The 24,667-nt window shown below is 34.5% G+C and overlaps 1 protein-coding gene and 1 pseudogene across 1 annotated transcript; both read left to right on the top strand.

Annotated features, from left to right (window-relative positions):
- The window catches only part of LOC133564833 (pleckstrin homology-like domain family B member 1), a 689,899-nt pseudogene that overhangs the window by 204,640 nt on the left and 460,592 nt on the right, over window positions 1–24,667 (top strand).
- LOC133564836 (T-box transcription factor TBX2-like) lies at window positions 3,755–24,614 on the top strand. The gene is made up of 7 exons (XM_061919351.1): window positions 3,755–4,553; window positions 6,545–6,812; window positions 9,671–9,817; window positions 10,658–10,734; window positions 13,838–13,998; window positions 17,992–18,503; window positions 20,380–24,614. The coding sequence occupies exons 1-7, from the start codon at window positions 4,132–4,134 to the stop codon at window positions 20,740–20,742; spliced, it is 1,950 nt and encodes a 649-aa protein (XP_061775335.1). The 5' UTR covers window positions 3,755–4,131; the 3' UTR covers window positions 20,743–24,614.

Raw genomic sequence — 24,667 nt, forward strand, 5'->3', positions numbered from 1 at the left:
CTGCTTGCATTGCAGCAGGCCCATAATAACAACGATAATAATAACTATAATAATAAAAATAATAATAAAGGCTGCTTGCATTGCAGCAGGCCCATAATAACAATGATAATAATAATAAAAACAATAATAAAGGCTGCTTGCATTGCATCAGGCCCATAATAACAATGATAATAATAATAAAAACAATAATAATAGAGGCTGCTTGCATTGCAGCAGGCCCATAATAACAATTATAATAATAATAAAAACAATAATAAAGGCTGCTTGCATTGCAGCAGGCCCATAATAACAATGATAATAATAATAAAAACAATAATAATAAAGGCTGCATTGCAGCAGGCCCATAATAACAATGATAATAATAATAAAAACAATAATAAAGGCTGCCTGCATTGCAGCAGGCCCATAATAAATAGTACAATGTATGTAAAAGTATATTACAATGATTTACAGTATGTTCCTTTCTTTTAAACCTGTATTTTTTCCCAGTTCTATAAAATCAACAATTTCAATATTTCTAAACGACATTTGAAAGAAATATTGAAATGAATATTAATGATGTCGGTGAACAATTACTCGGCTATATAATATTCATACATTAAACAATTCATGAATCATTCATTTGAAAGCATGAATGAAATATGATCGGAATCATGTATTTTATGACTTAAATGAGCAAATACACAAATATTGAATGATGTTGCTTTTATGTAGAATGTTCTTTTCAATGCAAGCAATATGAAATTAAAAATGATTTCAAATGGATATTTGACCTCATATTAAGGTCTACAATAATCTTGTATATTACAAATGAGATGACTTCTTTTCTTGCCTTTAACTCGTTTTTGGTGAATATGAGTTTTAAACAAGTTATTAAGTCTCTGGATGAAGAAGACTTTCTCATTTCAATATTTATTTCATTGTAAAGTATTTCATCTCTGAGGATCTTTTTGATGTTTTGTCACCAATAAATAATGAAGTTATGAACCTTGACTCTGAGACTGTTTGCTTTTTGTCATTTCATCAAATCTGATGAGAGAAGAAGACATTCTAGAATGTTCCATCTGACTTGCTAGTCGTTAGAGCGCCCCCGTCTGGTGCCTCAGGTGAAGGCTAATTAAAAGTCACACCCTTTAAATGTCAAATAAGAGTGAGAGAGAGAGAGAGAGAGAGAGAGAGAGAGAGGTGACTACCTCTTGAAGCTCATGGAGAGAATGCCCAGAGTGTGCAAAACAGTCATCAGAGCAAAGAGTGACTATTTGGAAGAAACTAGAATATGAAACATGTTTGCAGTTATTTCACCTTTTTTGTTAAGTACATAATTCCACATGTGAACACGTGTGTGTGTGTGTGTGTGTGTGTGTGTGTGTGTGTGTGTGTGTGTGTGTGTGTGTGTGTGTGTGTGTGTGTAAATATATGTATTATGTATGCATATATACATAAGTATGTCTGTATGTATATAATTATATGTATCTACATATGTATATATATATTTATTTATATATGCATATATATGTATGTATATATGTATGTATGTATGTATGTATGTGTGTGTATATATATGTATATATATATATGCATATACATATATTTGTATGTATTTATATATATACATATATGTATATATATACATACATACATACATACATACATGAATATGTTTGTATGTATGTATGTATTTATGTGTATATATGTATGTATGTATACTGTATATACATACATACATATATTTGTATGTATGTATCCATATATATATACAATATGCATGTATGTATTTATATATATATATATATATATATATATATATATATATATGTATATGTATATGTGTGTGTGTGTGTGTGTGTGGTTGAGGGTTTATTTTGCACTGTCAGCTTGTTTACTGTAAAGTGATGATGTGGTACTACAATGTTGTGTATTATAAAAGCTTGTTGGAGGTATATTGTTGTAGAAGTGAGTACATGAGTACATTAGAGTACATGAGTACATTAGAGTACATGAGTACATGAGTACATTAGAGTACATCAGAGTACATGAGTACATGAGTACATGAGTACATTAGAGTACATGAGTACATGAGTACATTAGAGTACATTAGAGTACATGAGTACATGAGTACATGAGTACATTAGAGTACATGAGTACATGAGTACATTAGAGTACATCAGAGTACATGAGTACATGAGAGTGGTGAGTCAGAAGGGGGTCCAGTGTGACAAAAGGAAATATGAAGAAGTTTGACAGCTCTTAAACGCTCTGGCGCCAAGACTTCAGTCTCTCTGCTAAAAATAGACACATCGGGGGGGGGGGGGTTGGGGGATCAATAGAAGGGAAAAAACACAAAAGTCTATCAACTGTTTTTTTTATTTATATATATATACAAATCAATAAAAATATCACTCTACATATTTCCTATTTATTGGCATAATTGGCATGGGTACTACCCCTTGACCTAAGTACTACTTATATACTACTATATTACAGTACATGCACTACAATTATATTAAATACTTGAAAATAAGTTAACATAAGTACTACTATATTACAGTACATGCAGCACAATTATATTTTAATATTTTAAATATAGCTGACCTAAGTACTACTATATTACAGTACATGCAATACAATTATATTTAATTATTTAAAAAACTAATTCAGAATAAATAATGAATCATTAATAATAATACTTAATGACACATAATAATACATGTGGTATTCGAACAGATATTCTCTTGAACACACATGTACTTCATAATACTACAATACTTTATACAGTTCATTCATAATCAATTAGGAGATATTAAAAAAAATCATGAATCAAATAAATATATTTTGATGAATCATAAGCAGACACAAATATGTTTAATTGCTAAATATTTGCAAATAAAAAATATATATTCACATTATTTTATTGTATTAACTGTTGTATATTATATATACTTCTATTTCAACCTGCTTCAACTTAGAAATACACCGTGTGTGTGTGTGTGTGTGTGTGTGTGTGTGTGTGTGTGTGTGTGTGTGTGTGTGTGTGTGTGTGTGTGTGTGTGTGTGTGTGTGTGCAGCAAACATTAGAGTTGTGTTGATTGCTTACTTTGTGTGACTCTTGTTTTTGCTGCTGTTGTTGTGTGTGTGTATAAATACACATGAAGTGTACTCCAGCAGTACTTTTCCAATATACATGTACATCTTCCAGGAAAGGAAAGCAAATCGTGAACCGTGAGATGTTGGTGGGGCGCACGCGCACGCGCACGCACGCTCAGACGGTGGCGCGCTCGCGCACGCACACGCCTGAGCTCCTCAAGCCAAATAAAAAGCGACAATGATTGTTCCGACTGGCGCCGGCCGGCTCTTATTAAGCAGATTAGCAGATACTTGATGACAAGCACTTCTTTCTCCTCCTAGTAGTACACGCAGTACTCGCTGCAGTACTCGCTGCAGTACTTGGCAGTACTTTGCAGTACTTGGCAGTATTCGGCAGTTCTCGGTTTAGTACTCGGTGTAGTACTTTGGAGGACGCGCGCGTAAAAAAGTGAGGTCTAAAAAGCCATCTGCTATTTCCATACACTCGCACGTGTCCCTGAACGCAGCACCGGGACTATATCGTCACATCGCAATATGACGGTCGCGATTCAAGCGCAGACATGCGCAGAAGGAGCTCTTTGTTGTCACTCTTCAAAACTTTCATTTTATTGACATGTTTTCTTTGCGCGCCCGACACCTCGCGCGCGGCGCGCGCCCGCCTCCCCTGGCCACGCCCACCCGGCCCGGCAATTGGCCGCGCGCCGCGCGTAAAGTCCGCAATCAAAAAGGTTTGCTGGGTTTGTGGCGTCGCCGCCGCTTGGATGTCAACTCCACTTGTGCATGTACCTTTACATGTACCTTTACATGTACCTTTACATGTACCTTTACATGTACTTATACATGTACTTATGCATGTAGTTTGGCGGCAGCAGAAGATGGACTTTGTCTAGTCCGGAGGAGAAGAAGAAGAAGAAGAAAACTACTACTAATAGGAAGAAGAAGAAGGAGGAGGAGGAGAAGAGGACTAGGAAGAAGAATATTCTAACAAATAATAATAATAATAATAAGAGGAGGAGATGGAGGTGTAGTTTGTCGGAAGAAGCTCCGATGAGAGACTCCATGGCGTCCTTCCATCACTTCCAGGCTCACCGGCCTGACTTCCACATGTCTGCCTTCTTGGCGGCCGCTCAGCCTTCCTTCTTCCCGGCTCTGGGGCTCCCCGCCGGGCCGCCGCTGGGCAAGATGTCGCCCCAGCACCACCAGCACCACCAGCACCACCTTCACGGACATCATCACGGCCATCACGGCCTGGCGGGGCCGACGGACGGCGGCGGACTCCTGGCGGCTGCGGGGGGGCCAGGAGGTCCGGGAGGTCCGGGAGGGGCGACACACCTCCGCGGCGTGAAGAGTCTGCAGGAGGCCGAAGAGGAGCAAGTAGAAGATGATCCCAAAGTCACGCTGGAGGCCAAAGATCTGTGGGATCAGTTTCATCAGCTGGGCACCGAGATGGTCATCACCAAGTCTGGAAGGTACGTCGCCCCTCTACTTCACTTATTATCAACACTATTATTACTATTATCAACACTATTATTACTATTATCAACACTATTATTATTATCTTTATTATTATTACTCTTCTTATATTTATTACGATCATTATTACCATTAGTATAATTATTATTATTAATAATATTATTATTGTCATTACTATAGGCTCCAGCACCCTCCGCGACCCCAAAAGGGACAAGCGGTAGGAAATGGATGGATGATCAATATTATTACGATTATTATTATCATTAGTATCAGTATTAATAATATTACGATATCATTATTATTTTGTGCGTCAAGCGATATGAGCAAATCAGTAAATTAACATTAACATTAATACAACATTGGTATCTTTTTATTAAATAGCGTTTAATATCCTCCATATTTTATTCCTCAATTGTTTGAGGCCATCAGTGAGTTGGAACATCAACACACGTCACCTTGATGCAAGTTGACGGCAGAAGTGGTGGATTATCATCACGTCAGATACAATTATTATTTTACAACACAGCATTATTAATATGCTTTATTATATCCATCTTTTATATTTCATGAAGGTTTGTTTTAGTACGCTTCTAACGAAAAATAACAAAAGAAGTTTAACAACAAAAGTAACTCAACACAAAAATAGGATTATTGACAAACAGTCTGAAAAATAAACCGTATTGTATGAAAATAAATGATAATAAACCGCATCATACCTTTTATAATAAACTGTATTATAGAGGATAAAATAAACAGTATTGAACAATATTATTAGTAATGTTGTAAAACGGCATTATATAATTGATAATAAACCGATTTATATCATATATAATAAACTGAATTATAGATTGTAAAATAAACAGTATGACATCATTTATAAAAACGGCATTGTATAATTTACAGTAAACCGTTTTATATCATTTTACAATAAACTGTATTTTAGACTGTAAAATAAACAGTATTACATAATTTATTAAAAACAGTATTATATAAATTGTAATAAACACTTTTATATCATTTATAATTAACCGTTTTATATCATTTACAATAAACTGTAAAATAGCGTGTAAAATAATTGTATCATTTACAGTAGCACATCATTTACAGCAAACTTCAATTATAACAAAAGTATCGAGCGCGTAACAAACACTAAACCTTATAATAAGTCGTAATAACGATAATGATATATAATGGACGACATCAATAGTTAACAAGTCCCTATTAGATGATGTTAAAATAGATGAGACGATACAGAATAAAATCGATGATATTATGTCGATGATAATAGATGGGAATATGCAGGTCTCACACACACATATATATATATATATATATATATATATATATATATATATATATATATATATAGATAGATAGATAGATAGATAGATAGATAGATAGATAGATAGATAGATAGATAGATAGATAGATAGATGGATGGATGGATAACAATATGTATTTAATACATATATTTATGTAGGTCATATATATATTTATTTTTGATGTATTTATGTAAAAAAATATGGATGACAATATATGAAAATATATTGTTAATATATAATGTATATATATATATATATATATATATATATATTGTTTTTTGTTTTTAGTTTTAAAGACGATGGATGACAATATGATCAGAATGAGTATTTAATATATTTAATATGTGAAAGATAATGGATGACAATAGATGACAATATGTATGTATGTATGTATGTATGTATGTATGTATGTATGTATGTATGTATGTATGTATGTATGTATGTATGTATGTATGTATGTATGTATGTATGTATATTTGAGAAAGAGCCGTGTGTTCCCGCCCTTCAAAGTGCGCATGAGCGGCCTGCGGGACAAGAAGTAAAGTAAAAGACGAGGGATGACAAGATGGATATAGATACATATAGATAGATAGATAGATGTATATATGTACATACATGTATGTATATGTAGTGAAGTGTGTGTGTGTGTGTGTGTGTGTGCGCAGGAGGATGTTCCCTCCGTTCAAAGTGCGCATCAGCGGCCTGGACAAGAAGGCCAAGTACATCCTGCTGATGGACATCGTGGCGGCGGATGATTGCCGCTACAAGTTCCACAACTCCCGCTGGATGGTGGCCGGCAAGGCGGACCCGGAGATGCCCAAGAGGATGTACATCCACCCGGACAGTCCTGCCACCGGCGAACAGTGGATGGCCAAGGCTGTGGCCTTCCACAAACTCAAACTCACCAACAACATCTCAGATAAACACGGATTTGTAAGTACTTCTATATACTCTCATCATTTATAACTACTTCCACATACTCTCATCATTTATAACTACTTCTATATACTCTCATCATTTATAACTACTTCTATATACTCTCATCATTTATAACTACTTCCATATACTCTCATCATTTATAACTACTTCGATATACTCTCATCATTTGTAAGTACTTCTATATACTCTGATCTACTTCCATAGAAGTACTAGTCTACCACCTTTTCCATATCTATTTAACTAACACTTCCATAAACTCAAACTCACCAACACGGATTCCTAAGTACTTTTATACTACATCTGTATATTTACAAGTACTAACACCTATTACATATATATTTGTAAGTACTAACACTTATCAAACATATATTTGTAGGTACTTTTATATTAAATCTGTATATTTTTAAGTACAAACACTTAGTAAATATATATTTGTAAGTACTTTTATACTACATCTGTATATTTCAAAATACTAACACCTATTAAATATATATTTTTAGGTACTTTTATACTACATCTGTATATTTGTAAGTACTAACACTTATTAAATATATATTTGTAAGTTTGTCTCTACTAACACTTATTAATATATATTTGTAAGTACTTTTATATTACATCTGTATATTTTTAAGTACTAACACTTAATAAATATATATTTGTAAGTACTAACACTTATTAATATATATTTGTAAGTACGTTTATACTACATCTATATATTTGTAAGTAATAACACCTATTAAATATATATTTGTAAGTACTAACACTTATTAAACATATATTTGTAAGTACTACAATAAATATATATTTGTGAGGATAAACCACCTTTTTACGAATTAAACATATATTTGTAAGTACTACAATAAATATATATTTGTGAGTACTACCACTATTTATATTAAATATGAGTATTACCACCTTTTTAAATCAAACATAGTCGTAAGTACTTCATTAAATATATATTTGTATTACCACCTTTTTTTATTCAACATATATTTGTAAGTATTACATTAAATATATATTTGTGAGTATTACCACCTTTTTTAATTAAACATATATTTGTAAGTATTACATTAAATATATATTTGTGAGTACTACCACTATTTATATTAAATATGAGTATTACCACCTTTTTTAACTAAACATAGTTGTAAGTACTTCATTAAATATATATTTATAAGAATTACCACCTTTTAAATTAAACATAGTCGTAAGTTCTTCATTAAATTTATATTTGTAAGTATTACCACCTTTTTTTATTCAACATATATTTGTAAGTATTACATTAAATATATATTTGTGAGTATTACCACCTTTTTTAATTAAACATGTATTTGTAAGTATTACATTAAATATATATTTGTGAGTATTACCACCTTTTTCAATTAAACATGTATTTGTAAGTATTACATTAAATATATATTTGTGAGTACTACCACTATTTATATTAAATGTATATTTGTAAGTACTAAATTAAATATATATGTGTGAGTATTACCACCTTTTGTATTCAACATATATTTGTGAGTACTATGTCAAATATATATTTTTGAGAATTACAACCTTTTTTTAATTAAACATGTATTTGTAAGTACTTTTATATTACACATATAATTGTAAATACTACCACCATTTTTAATGAAATATATATAGGTAAGTACTACCATCTTTTTAAATTAAACATATATTTGTTAGTACCTCAGCTTTTTAATTAAATATATATGTGTAAGTACCACCACCTTTTTATATTAAACTTACATTTAAGAGTACTACCACATTTTATACGTCATACATCAATATGAAGCATACTTCTTTTTAATCGTTGCCATTATATTAATCAAAATGTGATGTCGCTTCCATATGTGTAATATTAATATATAATAATAATATTTTGTCAATAAAAAGGCGATATTGCTTCCATATGTGTAATATTAGTATTGTAATAATAATATGTTGTCAATAAAAAGGCAATATTGCTTCTATATGTGTAATACTAATATTATAATAATAATATTTTGTTAATAAAAAGGTGATATAGATGTGTAATATCGTTTATTGCCTACTTGAAAAAAACTGCTTGTACTTTTGTTGCAAAAAGAAGATATTCTTAACATGTTTGAAAGTGAATAAGAGAGGTGAAGACTAGCAGACTTTCTTTAAGAAATATGACTGCCATTAATAATAAGAAGAAGAATAAGAATAATAATAATAAGAAGAAGAAGAAGAAGAAGAATGGAGACGTGTTACTAATGTAATGTTATTTAAGAAATAGGACTGCTAATAAAAATAATAGAAAATAATGGAGACATGTTACTAATGTAATGTTGTTTAAGAAATATGACTGCTAATAATAATAATAATAATATGAAGAAGAAGAAGAAGAATAAGAATAATAATAATAAGAAGAATGGAGACATGTTACTAATGTGATGTCATTTAAGAAATAGGACTGCTAATAATAATAAGAAGAAGAATAAGAATAATATTAATAATAAGAAGAAGAAGAATGGAGACGTGTTACTAATGTAATGTTATTTAAGAAATATGACTGCTAATAATAATGGGGACATAATGTGTTTATGACATGTTACTAATGTCATGTTTAGCTTGTCTCGCTTCACACAATAAATATTGGAATGTATTTTTGATCATGAACTTGATGTTGATAATAGTGTAAATGTGTTTATGAATTTTGTGTGCCTGGTTATAAACATGTTGAAGTAAATACATAAATATAAATATAAATATGTACATTGTGTTGCAGACCATCTTGAACTCCATGCACAAATACCAGCCCAGGTTCCACATGATATCTAAATATAAATATAAATATAAATATGTACATTGTGTTGCAGACCATCTTGAACTCCATGCACAAATACCAGCCCAGGTTCCACATCGTGCGAGCCAACGACATCCTGAAACTTCCTTACAGCACCTTCAGGACTTACGTCTTCCCAGAAACTGAGTTTGTGGCCGTCACTGCTTATCAGAACGACAAGGTACTTATACTTATACTTCATATACTTATACTTCATACTTATACTTCATACTTATACTTCATACTTATACTTCATACATCAACACATATGTATATGTGTGTACATGTATGTATTTGTATATATCAAATATTAATTAATACTCCATGTGATATACTGTATATTGTGTACTGTAAGACATATTAGTTGTTATATCAAATATTAATGGTTAATGTGTGTACTGTAATACATATGAGTTGTTATATTAAATATTAATACTTTATGTGACATATTATGTACTGTGATACACACATTTGTATATATCAAATATTAATACTTCATGTGATTACATATTGTGTACTGTAATACATAGTAGTTGTATTATCAAATATTATTACTTCATGTGATATATATTGTGTACTGTAAGACATATTAGTTGGTATATCAAATATTAATGCTTAATGCATGGACTGTAATACATATTAGTTGTATTATCAAATATTAATACTTCGTCTGACATATATTGTGTACTGTAATACATATTAGTTGTTATATTAAATATTAATACTTCATGTGACATATTATGTACTGTGATACACACGTATGTATATATCAAATATTAATACTTTATGTGATTATATATTGTGTACTGTAATACATAGTAGTTGTATTATCAAATATTAATACTTCATGTGATATATATTGTGTACTGTAATACATATTAGTTGTATTATCAAATATTAACACTTGATGTGTGTACTGTAATACATATGAGTTGTTATATTAAATATGAATACTTGATGTGTCGTATATTGTGTACTGTAATACACATGAAATAGTAATAATTGTGATATATTGTGACAGATCACGCAGCTGAAAATCGACAACAATCCTTTCGCCAAAGGCTTCCGAGACACTGGCAACGGAAGAAGAGAGAAAAGGTGATCATTGATTCTGATCAATATTGTTGTTATTGGAAGATATTCACATCCTGATTGATGAAGAGAGAAAAGGTGATCATTGATTCTGATCAATATTGTTGTTATTGGAAGATATTCACATCCCGATTATTGACTTGCTGACATGTCCTACGTTATTCGGCGGTGCTTGAACGCACCACAGGGCTGTGCCATTGGCGAAGGTGTGAGCGATACTGCACGTGTTGGTATCGATTCAATACTGGGTCAACTACTGCCGATATCACCGCGGATACATTTCCCCTGTTTTTGGTGACCGTGATTAGAATAAAGAAGAAAACACCAGATGAAGATTTGAAGCAAACAAAAATATTTGTGAACAATGAAACAATTTAGTAATACGACACTGATTGACAATACCCACAAAATATGAAATATTACAATTATTGCCTTTTATTACGTTTGGGAAAAATATAGTGAGCATAAAAGTAGGTTTGGATGTCAGGGATTACATGACTAGTCTCATTTAGGGCATGATATCATTAAATGTGGTCAAATGATACATCATAACTTCAATATCATCATTACATTTGTAATGATGTAATAATATCATATTGTGGGACCCTGTATCAAATACTAGACAGTAGAAGACAGTATGTTATGTAATACAGTATAATGTGTTGGAGTCCAATGATGTGTGCAGGAAACAATATATAATATAGTATGATATGTAACACAGTATAATGTGTTGGAGTCCAATGATGTGTGCAGGAAACAATATATAATATAGTATGATATGTAATACAGTATAATGTGTTGGAGTCCAATGATGTGTGCAGGAAACAATATATAATATAGTATGATATGTAATACAGTATAATGTGTTGGAGTCCAATGATGTGTGCAGGAAACAATATATAATATAGTATGATATGTAATACAGTATAATGTGTTGGAGTCCAATGATGTGTGCAGGAAACAACGCTCACTGCCATCCTCAAACATGTGATGTAGTACATATATATATATATATACTACAATAAAGATGTAGTACAGTACAATACTGATGTAGTTTCATATCATGATGATGTAGTACAGTATGATGATGATGATGTAGTATAGTATGAAGATGATGTAATATAGTATGAAGATGATGATGTAGTATAATATGAAGATGATTATGTAGTATAGTATGAAGATGATGTAATATAGTATGAAGATGATGATGTAGTATAATATGAAGATGATTATGTAGTATAGTATGAGGATGATGTAGTATAGTATGATAATGATGTAGTATAGTATGATGATGATGTAGTATAGTATGAGGATGATGTAGTATAGTATGATAGTGATGTAGTATAGTATGATGATGATGTAGTATAGTATGATGATGATGTAGTATAGTATGAAGTACAATGTATGCAGGAAACAACTGTTGCTGCCATCACTGAGGATGTGATGTAGTATAGTATGGTGATGATGATGTAGTAAAATATGATGATGATGTAATATTGTATGATGAAGTAGTATAGTATGATGATGTAGTAAAGTATGATGATGATGATGTAGTACAGTATGATGATGATAAATTAGTATAGTATGATGATGATAATGTAGTATAAAAATGAAGTACAATGTATGCAGGAAGCAACTTTCGGTGCCATCATTGAGGATGTGATGTAATATAGTGTGATGATGATGTATTATAGTATGATGATGATGTAGTATAGTGTAATGATGATGTAGTATAGTATGAGGTTGATGTATTATAGTATGATGATGATGTAGTATAGTATGAGGATGATGTAGTATATGATGATGATGATGATGTAGTATAAAATGTAGATGTACAATGTGCGCAGGAAGCAACTGTCTCTGCCATCACTGAGGATGTTATGTAGTATAGTGTGATGATGATGTAGTATAGTGTGATGATGATGTAGTATAGTGTGATGATGATGTAGTATATGATGATTATGTAGTATAAAATGTAGATGTACAATGTGCGCAGGAAGCAACTGTCACTGCCATCACTGAGGATGTTATGTAGTATAGTGTGATGATGATGTAGTATATGATGATGATATAGTATAGTGTGATGATGATGTAGTATAGTGTGATGATGATGTAGTATAGTGTGATGATGATGTAGTATATGATGATGATGTAGTATAAAATGTAGATGTACAATGTGCGCAGGAAGCAACTGTCGCTGCCATCACTGAGGATGTTATGTAGTATAGTGTGATGATGATGTAGTATAGTGTGATGATGATGTAGTATAGTGTGATGATGATGTAGTATAGTGTGATGATGATGTAGTATAGTATGATGACGATGTAGTATAAAATGTAGATGTACAATATGCGCAGGAAGCAACTGTCGCTGCCATCACTGAGGATGTTATGTAGTATAGTGTGATGATGATGTAGTATAGTGTGATGATGATGTAGTATAGTGTGATGATGATGTAGTATAGTGTGATGATGATGTAGTATAGTGTGATGATGATGTAGTATATGATGATGATATAGTATAGTGTGATGATGATGTAGTATAGTGTGATGATGATGTAGTATAGTGTGATGATGATGTAGTATAGTGTGATGATGATGTAGTATAGTGTGATGATGATGTAGTATAGTATGATGACGATGTAGTATAAAATGTAGATGTACAATATGCGCAGGAAGCAACTGTCGCTGCCATCACTGAGGATGTTATGTAGTATAGTGTGATGATGATGTAGTATAGTGTGATGATGATGTAGTATAGTGTGATGATGTGGTATTTGATGATGATGTACAATGTGCACAGGAAGCAACTGTCTCTGCCATCACTGAGGATGTTATGTAGTATAGTGTGATGATGATGTAGTACAGTGTGATGATGATGTAGTATAGTGTGATGATGATGTAGTATAGTGTGATGATGATGTAGTATAGTGTGATGATGTAGTATATGATGATGATGATGTACAATGTGCACAGGAAGCAACTGTCACTGCCATCACCGAGGATGTTATGTAGTACAGTGTGATGATGATGTAGTATAGTGTGATGATGATGTAGTATATGATGATGATGATGTAGTATATGATGATGATGATGTACAATGTGCACAGGAAACAACTGTCTCTGCCATCACTGAGGATGTCTGAGGAGTGCAGGGGTGTGGAGGAGGTTGAGGCTGCAGATTCTGAGGCGTCCAGCGAGCCTTCCAACACCATCAACTCTCCTCTGGGAACATCCAACAGTCCTCACAACTTCAACTCCAGCCATCATGGTAACTAATACATCCAGACATTTTATACCGCTTGTCCCTTTTGGGCTGGCAGGGAGTGCTGGGGGCTTAGGGTTAGAGGGTTGGGGTTGGGTTTAGAGTTAGGGTTATGGTTGGGGTTGGGGTTGGGGTTGGGGTTAGATGGTTAGGGTTGGGGTTGGGTTAAAGGGTTAGGATTAGAGGGTTAAGACTGGGGTTTGGGTTTGAGTTGGGGTTATAGGGTTAGATGGTTAGGGTTGGGGTTAGAGTTAGAGGGTTAGGGTTGGGGTTGGGTTTAGAGTTAGGGTTAGGGTTATGGTTATGGTTGGGGTTGGGGTTATATGGTTAGATGGTTAGGGTCGGGGTTAGCGTTAGAGGGTTAGGGTTGGGGTTATAGGGTTATGGTTGGGGTTGGGTTTAGAGTTAGGGGTATGGTTAGGGTTGGGGGTTATAGGGTTATGGTTGGGGTTGGGGTTAGAGTTAGAGGGCTAAGGTTGGGTTGGGGTTGGGGTTGGGGTTAGGGTTGGGGTTGGGGTTGGGGTTATAGGGTTATGGTTGGGGTTGGGTTTAGAGTTAAGGGTATGGTTAGGGTTGGGGTTAGAGTTAGATGGTTAGGGTTAGGGTTAGCGTTAGAGGGCTAAGGTTGGGTTGGGGTTGGGGTTAGGGTTGGGGTTAGGGTTGGGGTTGGGGTTGGGGTTAGGGTTGGGGTTGGGGTTGGAGGGCTAAGGTTGGGTTGGGGTTAGAAGGTTAGGATTAGAGGGTTAAGACTGGGGTTTGGGTTTGAGTTGGGGTTAGAGGTTAGGGTTTGAAGGTTAATGGTGGGGTTAGGTTTAGAGGGTTAGGGTTAGGGTTAGGGTCAGCTGCAATCGGGCAGTAGGCGGGGTACACCCTGGACAAGAAATATCACATCATATTTCACATCACATTGTATATCATATATTACATCATATTTCACATCACATTGTACATCATATATTACATCATATTTCACATCACATTGTACATCATATATTACATCATATTTCACATCACATTGTATATCATATATTACATCATATTTCACATCACATTGTACATCATATATTACATCATATTTCACATCACATTGTACATCATATTTCACATCACATTGTATATCATATATCACATCATATTTCACATCACATTGTATATCATATATTACATCATATTTCACATCACATTGTACATCATATATTACATCATATTTCACATCACATTGTATATCATATATTACATCATATTTCACATCACATTGTACATCATATATTACATCATATTTCACATCACATTGTACATCATATTTCACATCACATTGTATATCATATATTACATCATATTTCACATCACATTGTACATCATATATTACATCATATTTCACATCACATTGTACATCATATTTCACATCACATTGTATATCATATATTACATCATATTTCACATCACATTGTATATCATATATTACATCATATTTCACATCACATTGTATATCATATATTACATCATATTTCACATCACATTGTATATCATATATTACATCATATTTCACATCACATTGTATATCATATATTACATCATATTTCACATCACATTGTATATCATATATTACTTCATATTTCACATCACATTGTACATCATATATTACATCATATTTCACATCACATCATAATTGATTATTGCCAAATTGACACTTTCATAAGACTTGTCATGGTGAAAGATGATCTGGGATCCCAGAATATGATGCAATATGATATTTACAACTATCATAAAACATAACTTACTTCTTTACAATATTTTAAGTAGTGCAAGAAAAAGTACTTTGAAGTTTGAACTAAGTACTAGTGAGTTTTACTTTGAGGTCAAATATACGTACTTATCAATGTATGTACTTAATATTTATTGTATGTACTTATCATTGTACATACTTATAAATGTACATACTTTGTAATGTATGTACTTATTATTGTATGTACTCATAAAGCTATATTCTTATTGATGTATGCACTTATAAATGTAAGCACTTATTATAGTACATAATTTTAAAGTTACGTACTTTTAAATGTATGTACTTATGAATGTTTGTACTTATTATTGTACGTACTTATACATGTATGTACTTATTAATGTATGTAATTATAAATGTACATATTAATATATTTACTTCTAAGTATAAATTTACTTATTATTGTACATACTTTTTAATGTATGTACTTATACATGTATGTTTTTATTATTGTATGTACTTTTAAAGTACATTCTTATTGATGTATACTTGTGTGAGTAGTGTGTACTTGTGCGAGTAGTGTGTACTTGTGCGAGTAGTGTGTATTTGTGCGAGTAGTGTGTACTTGTGTTAGTAGTGTGTAGTTGTGCGAGTAGTGTGTAGTAGTGTGAGTAGTGTGTAGTTGTGTGAGTAGTGTGTAGTTGTGTGAGTAGTGTGTAGTAGTGTGAGTAGTGTGTAGTAGTGTGAGTAGTGTGTAGTTGTGTGAGTAGTGTGTAGTTGTGTGAGTAGTGTGTAGTAGTGTGAGTAGTGTGTAGTAGTGTGAGTAGTGTGTACTTGTGTGAGTAGTGTGTAGTAGTGTGAGTAGTGTGTAGTAGTGTGAGTAGTGTGTAGTTGTGTGAGTAGTGTGTAGTAGTGTGTAGTAGTGTGTACTTGTGTGAGTAGTGTGGAGTAGTGTGTAGTAGTGTGAGTAGTGTGTACTTGTGTTAGTAGTGTGTAGTTGTGCGAGTAGTGTGTAGTAGTGTGAGTAGTGTGTAGTTGTGTGAGTAGTGTGTAGTTGTGTGAGTAGTGTGTAGTAGTGTGAGTAGTGTGTAGTAGTGTGAGTAGTGTGTAGTTGTGTGAGTAGTGTGTAGTTGTGTGAGTAGTGTGTAGTTGTGTGAGTAGTGTGTAGTAGTGTGAGTAGTGTGTAGTAGTGTGAGTAGTGTGTACTTGTGTGAGTAGTGTGTAGTAGTGTGAGTAGTGTGTAGTAGTGTGAGTAGTGTGTAGTTGTGTGAGTAGTGTGTAGTAGTGTGTAGTAGTGTGTACTTGTGTGAGTAGTGTGGAGTAGTGTGTAGTAGTGTGTACTTGTGTTAGTAGTGTGTAGTTGTGCGAGTAGTGTGTAGTAGTGTGAGTAGTGTGTAGTCGTGTGAGTAGTGTGTAGTAGTGTGAGTAGTGTGAGTAGTGTGTAGTAGTGTGAGTAGTGTGTAGTAGTGTGAGTAGTGTGTAGTCGTGTGAGTAGTGTGTAGTAGTGTGAGTAGTGTGTAGTAGTGTGAGTAGTGTGTAGTAGTGTGAGTAGTGTGTAGTAGTGTGAGTAGTGTGTAGTAGTGTGAGTAGTGTGAGTAGTGTGTAGTAGTGTGAGTAGTGTGTAGTCGTGTGAGTAGTGTGTAGTAGTGTGAGTAGTGTGTAGTAGTGTGAGTAGTGTGTAGTCGTGTGAGTAGTGTGTAGTAGTGTGAGTAGTGTGAGTAGTGTGTAGTAGTGTGTAGTAGTGTGAGTAGTGTGTAGTAGTGTGAGTAGTGTGTAGTAGTGTGTAGTAGTGTGTAGTAGTGTGAGTAGTGTGTAGTCGTGTGAGTAGTGTGTAGTTGTGTGAGTAGTGTGTAGTAGTGTGTAGTAGTGTGTAGTAGTGTGAGTAGTGTGTAGTAGTGTGAGTAGTGTGTAGTCGTGTGAGTAGTGTGTAGTAGTGTGAGTAGTGTGAGTAGTGTGTAGTAGTGTGTAGTAGTGTGAGTAGTGTGTAGTAGTGTGAGTAGTGTGTAGTAGTGTGTAGTAGTGTGTAGTAGTGTGAGTAGTGTGTAGTCGTGTGAGTAGTGTGTAGTTGTGTGAGTAGTGTGTAGTAGTGTGTAGTAGTGTGTAGTAGTGTGAGTAGTGTGTAGTAGTGTGAGTAGTGTGTAGTAGTGTGTAGTAGTGTGTAGTAGTGTGAGTAGTGTGTAGTCGTGTGAGTAGTGTGTAGTTGTGTGAGTAGTGTGTAGTAGTGTGTAGTAGTGTGAGTAGTGTGTAGTTGTCTCAGAGGTGGTGTTTGCTTGCAGAAGAGAAGGTGTGCAGCGACAGCGAGCAGGAGATGGAGGAGCAGCAAGAAGAGGGTTGCACCACCACCACCTGCAACACCTCCACCTGCAACACCTCCACCTGCAACACCACCACCTCCACCTCTTTGAGCGCAGAAGGCGCGCTGACGTCGTCGAGACGCGGGGAGGCGCCGACGTCTTTGAGCAAGAAGGAGGAGAAGTGGCGGAGTGTGGAGAAGGAGAAAGGCGGGAAGGACAGCATGTCACCTGTGATGGTGCAGACAGAAAGCCCCTCCCACTTGAGTCACCTGCAGAGTCTGGCGCTGTCAGGTCTCCACCCTCAGCACTTCTTCAGCCCTCTCAACGCCTCCTTCTTCCACCCGGGACACTTCGCCATCAACCCCGCCGCCTTGTCCGCCATCAACATGCAGCACCTGCTGGCCTCCGTGGCGAGCAGCCAGGTGGCGGAGGGCGGGGCCACGCCCACCACCACCTTCCCCTTCCACCTGTCTCAGCACATGCTGGCCTCTCAGGTGAGACGGGCGTGTGCCTCATTTGCATATCCACAACACCACATGGGGGAGGGTGGTGCTACATTAGCATGTAGCATGTAGCCTTTTAACACCACATGGGGGCAGGTGGTGCTACTTTAGCATGTAGCATGTAGCCTTTTAACACCACATGGGGGAGGGTGGTGCTACTTTAGCATGTAGCATGTAGCCTTTTAACACCACATGGGGGCGGGTGGTGCTACTTTAGCATGTAGCATGTAGCCTTTTAACACCACATGGGGGAGGGTGGTGCTACTTTAGCATGTAGCATGTAGCCTTTTAACACCACATGGGGGCGGGTGGTGCTACTTTAGCATGTAGCATGTAGCCTTTTAACACCACATGGGGGCGGGTGGTGCTACTTTAGCATGTAGCATGTAGCCTTTCAACACCACATGGGGGCGGGTGGTGCTACTTTAGCATGTAGCATGTAGCCTTTCAACACCACATGGGGGCGGGTGGTGCTACTTTAGCATGTAGCATGTAGCCTTTTAACACCACATGGGGGCGGGTGGTGCTACTTTAGCATGTAGCATGTAGCCTTCTTAACGTCAGCTATTAATGCTACTCTTTGGAAAATGTTGGAATATGTCAAACATATACACACATACATATATACATATATACGTATATATATACATCCATCCATCCATCCATCCATTTCCTACCGCTTATTCCCTTTTGGGGTCACGGGGGGCGCTGGTGCCTATCTCAGCTACAATCGGGTGGTAGGCGGCATACACCCTGGACAAGTCACCCCCTCATCGCAGGGCCAACACACAGACTAGACAACATTCACACTATATACATACATATACATACATTATATACATATATGTATATAATGTATGTATAGGAAATCATTTAATCAAATACATTTTAATACAGATAATTGAAAAGTATTAGATATTTTAGGAAATAATATATATGCAAATATATGTACATATAAACATATATATGTATATTCCTATATGTACAAATATATATATATATAAATGTGTGTATATATATATACATATATATGCATATAGATATATTTTAATCAAATTAATTTCAATATAGATAATTGAAAAGTTTTAGATATTCAATGAAAGAATACAATTGTAGCTGAGATGAGCGCCAGTGACCCCCCCGTGACCCCCAAAAAAGGGAATAAGTGGTAGAAAATGGATGGATGGAATGAAAGAATATATATATATATATATATATCCATCCAGTCATTTTCTATCGCTTGAAAGAATATATATATATATATATATATATATATATATATATATATATATACATATATATATATTCATTAAATACCTAATACTTTTCAATTATTTGTTTTGTATTTATATGATTAAATGTTACATAATTTTAGCGATTTTTAAAAACATTTTAAAAATGTTTTATTATTTGTAGTTATTCATTATTGTTGGTATTATCATTTTATTTGATTTGAATAATTAGTTTGTGTCCAATGTTTATCATGCAGGTCACATTCTCTCTTGTAGTATTTGTTATTATTATCATTTGGCTTTTATATCCATCCATTTCCTACCTCTTGTCCCTCTTTGGGTTGCGGGGGGTGCTGGAGCCTATCCTAATGCTATTTTATTTAATTAATTAATCATTTTATTTAATTATGTGTGTGTGTGTGTGTGTGTGTGTGTGTGTGTGTGTGTAAATAATCCTAGTTATTGATGACTGATAGTGTGTAGGTGTCCTGTGATTGGCTGGGGACGGGGCACCTGCTCCAGGTCAGCTGGGGTAGGCTCCAGCAAGAGTTGCAGAAAGTGTAAATAAGTGCATGATGAGCAAATGAATAAGTTGAATAGTAGACGTGAGAAGTTTGTACATTGTTGTGTTGCAGGGCATCCCCATGCCTCCACTAGGTGGCATCTTCCCCTACTCCTACTCCTACATGGCGGCGGCGGCGGCAGCAGCGGCGGCGGCGAGCAGCAACTCTTCGGGCGCGCTGGGCAGGAACCCCTTCTTGGCCTCCTCCCGTCCTCGTCTTCGCTTCAGTCCTTACCAACTTCCTGTGCCCGTGTCTCTGCCCGCCTCGGAAGCCTCCAAGGCGGGCAGCCCAGAGAGCAGCCCCACGCGGCGCCGCCATGACGCCTCGCCGCCAAGTCCCGGCAGAGAGTCTGGCAACCAGCTGCACAACATTCAGAGACTGCTCAGCGGCCTGGACGCTCACACAGAAACTTCCTCACCTGCACACTCCCCCTAGTCCACGCCTCACACTCCCCATCACCTCATCACCACCTCACCCTCACCCTCCACCTCATCATCATCACCTCACCCTCGCCATCACCTCATCATCATGACCTCACCCGCTACCAGCTGATGATCACTGACTGGGACGCCATTTTACAATGAAGAAGAAGAAGAAGAAACACGCCACTTGCATCCTCCAGCGGCAACGACTCTTTCACCGCCTCAACAACAACATCATCAACAACAACATAATCAATAACAACATCATCATCATCATCATCAATAACAACATCATCAACATTATCATCATCTACAACATTATCAACAATAACAACATAATCATCAACAACAACATAATCATCAACAATGACATCAACAACTATATCATTAACAACATCATCAACAACATCCTCAAGAACAACAACATTATCAATATTAACAACATCATCATCATCAACAACACCATTATCATCATCAACAATAACATCAACAACTATATCATTAACAACATTATCAACAACAACATAATCATCAACAACATCATCAACATCAACAACAACATAATCATCAACAACATCATCAACATCAACATTTTCATCAACAAAATTAACATCATCATCAACAACAACATAATTGATCAAATACATAAACACAAAAAACATATTCAACAATTCAGACAACATCATCAACATCATCATCAATACTATCAACAACAACATCATCAACATCAACAACAACATAATCATCAACAACATCATCAACATCAACATTTTCATCAACAAAATTAACATCGTCATCAACAACAACATAATTGATCAAATACATAAACACAAAAAACATATTCAACAATTCCGACAACAACATCATCAACATCATCATCAATACTATCAACAACAACATCATCAACAAACAACATTAACAACATCTTGATCAACAACAACAACATAATTGATCAAATACAAAAACAACATCAACAGAAAAAATAACATCTTCAACAACACCGTCAACAACAACATCATGAACATCAACATTATCAACATCATAAACAACAACATAATCAACAACAACATCATCGACAACATTATCAACGACAACATCATCATCACCAACAACATCTACATTATCAACATAATCATCAACAACGACATTGACAACATCATTCATCAAATACAAAAAACATCAACACAAAAAACTACATCTTTAAAAACAACATCAACAACATTATCAACATCATCATCAACAACAAGATCATCAACAACATCAAAAACATCATCACTATCAACAACATCATCATCAACAAGGACAACATCATTATCAACAACAACAACAACTCAGGTACTTCAGGCCCACAATGAAGAAATGGGACGAAAGAGTAAAAGTGTGATTGTAAAGATTCCATCTGATTCTGATTCTGATTCTGATTCTGATTCTGATTCTGATTCTGATTGAAAGCCACTCTGGCAAAGTATAATTGGATCGAATAATTCTCATCAACGTTTCCAAAAAGGTTAGAAAATGTCCTTCTGACATAAATCCTCTTTTTAAAAATAGATTGTTGTAGAAAAGAAGAAACTTCAAACATGTTTTAATTTTTACATGATTTTTGAAATCCTTTGTTCCAGATTCTGAATCCATTTGGAATCAGGAGGAATAAGATTTGGATGTGAATGCTTTTAATCTGAAAAGACCAAAATAGTCCAATCACGTAAGACTCCGTTTTAGCTGCTTAGCTTCACCATTTGGTTAGCGTTCGGGTTTAGTTTTAGGTTTTGTTAGTCTTTGGTTTGGTTTAGTTTTATGGTTTGTTGAGTTTGAGAGTGAGTTTAGTTTTAGGGCTACTTTAGTTTCAGGGTTTGTCTAGTCTTACAGTTAGTTTAGTTTTAGGCTTGGATTAGTTGAAAGTTGGTTGGGTTAGTTAGTCCAAGTCCGTCAAACCAAAGTGAGGCCTAGAGTTCAGGTTCTGATGACTTTTGGGCTCGGAGAAGTTGGAGGAGGACTTTTGTAGGAAGTGAAGACAAAGTTGCAGCATCCAAAGAAGTTGACAATATTTCATCAGCTGACAGGATGGGACTTCAACGCTTTCACAATAAAAGTGTTTATTTAGTCCAGTGGCCTAGCTTGTGAAAACAACAACAAAACATGTCAGTCTTATGTTGAAGAGAAAAATGTCTTTCTGATTTATTTATGTGATTTAAGGAAAAGGAAAAAGTGTAAATAAGTCTAAGATCGGAGGAAATGCAATTGGTTTTAATTTATTTCAACGAGTATGTAAATATTGCTTTCATATGACACTCACCTTCTCAGCCCTGGACAGGAAGTCCCTAAAGTCTCAACATGTCACAAACACACCTCTTCCTCTTCATAGTCATGTTTATGTTCATATTCATGTTTATATTCATGTTTATATTCATAGTCATGTTTATATTCATGTACTTGTTTATATTCATGTTCATGTTTATATTCATGTTCATGTTTATATTCATGTACTTGTTTATATTCATGTCCATGTTTATATTCATGTTCATGTTTATATTCATGTTCTTGTTCATGTTCATGTTTATATTCATGTTCATGTTTATATTCATTTTTATGTTCATGTTCATGTTTATATTCATGTTTATATACATGTTCATGTTCATGTTTATATTCATGTTTATATACATGTTCATGTTTATATTCATGTTTGTATTCATGTTCTTGTTCATGTTTACATTCATGTTCTCTTTCATGTTTATATTCATGCTCTTGTTCATGTTTATATTCATGTTCTTGTTCATGTTTATATTCATGTTTATATTCATGTTCTTGTTCATGTTTATATTCATGTTCTTGTTCATGTTCATATTCATGTTTATATTCATGTTCATGTTTATATTCATGTTCATGTACTTGTTTATATTCATGTTCATGTTTATATTCATGTTTATATTCATGTTCGTGTTTATGTTCATGTTCTTGTTTGTGTTTATATTCATGTTCTAGTTCATGTTCATGTTTATATTCATGTTCGTGTTTATATTCATGTTTATGTTCTTGTTCGTGTTTATATTCATGTTCTTGTTCATGTTTATATTCATGTTCATGTACTTGTTTATATTCATGTTCATTTTTATATTCATGTTCGTGTTTATATTCATGTTTATATTCATGTTCTTGTTCATGTTCATGTTTATATTCATGTTCATGTTTATATTCATGTTTATGTTCATGTTTATATTCATGTTCTTGTTCATGTTTATACTCATGTTCTTGTTCATGTTCATGTTTATATTCATGTTTATGTTCATGTTTATATTCATATTCATGTTTATATTCATGTTCAGAAGAATGAGTCCTTCCTGAATCCAAAAATCCTCTTAAATAATATATGAAGAATGATGATATGTATATGTACATGTATATGTATATGTACATGTATATGTATATGTACATGTATGTGTATATGTATATGTATATGTACATGTATATGTATATGTACATGTATATGTACATGTATATGTATATGTACATGTATATGTACATGTACATGTATATGTATATGTACATGTATATGTATATGTATATGTATATGTATGTGTACATGTATATGTACATGTATGTAGTGGTGGTACTACTATGAGGTGTGCATTGTCCATGGACTTTAGGGAGCTCCTGTAGTGAAAAGATATTGTGATGGGACATGATGTGTGTGTGCCATATTTCATATTCCATATTCCATACGCTGAGAGGGGAAACTGCACATACTGTAAATATTTACATTTTTACTTCACCCTGATCAAAGCATTCTTTATGAATGGATATATTTAAACATGAAATATTCCTCTTTATCCTGGTTGTCCATTTCATCCGTCTCACTATTTGCAATAAAACGTCTCGTGTTGAAAACCTGCCTCGTCTTTGATGACATCATCCAATACTTCACAGACTTGACAGGTGTG

Source organism: Nerophis ophidion, linkage group LG13 (assembly GCF_033978795.1).
Source record: "Nerophis ophidion isolate RoL-2023_Sa linkage group LG13, RoL_Noph_v1.0, whole genome shotgun sequence".
Lineage (NCBI taxonomy): Eukaryota > Metazoa > Chordata > Actinopteri > Syngnathiformes > Syngnathidae > Nerophis > Nerophis ophidion.

Bases quoted from the DNA above. Each gene is read 5' to 3' on its own strand.
- LOC133564836 (XM_061919351.1), top strand. From the start codon at position 4,132: ATGAGAGACTCCATGGCGTCCTTCCATCACTTCCAGGCTCACCGGCCT. The intron at 10,735-13,837 runs GTGATCATTGAT...CAATGTGCACAG, and splicing joins AACGGAAGAAGAGAGAAAAG to GAAACAACTGTCTCTGCCAT. The intron at 13,999-17,991 runs GTAACTAATACA...GTTTGCTTGCAG, and splicing joins CTTCAACTCCAGCCATCATG to AAGAGAAGGTGTGCAGCGAC.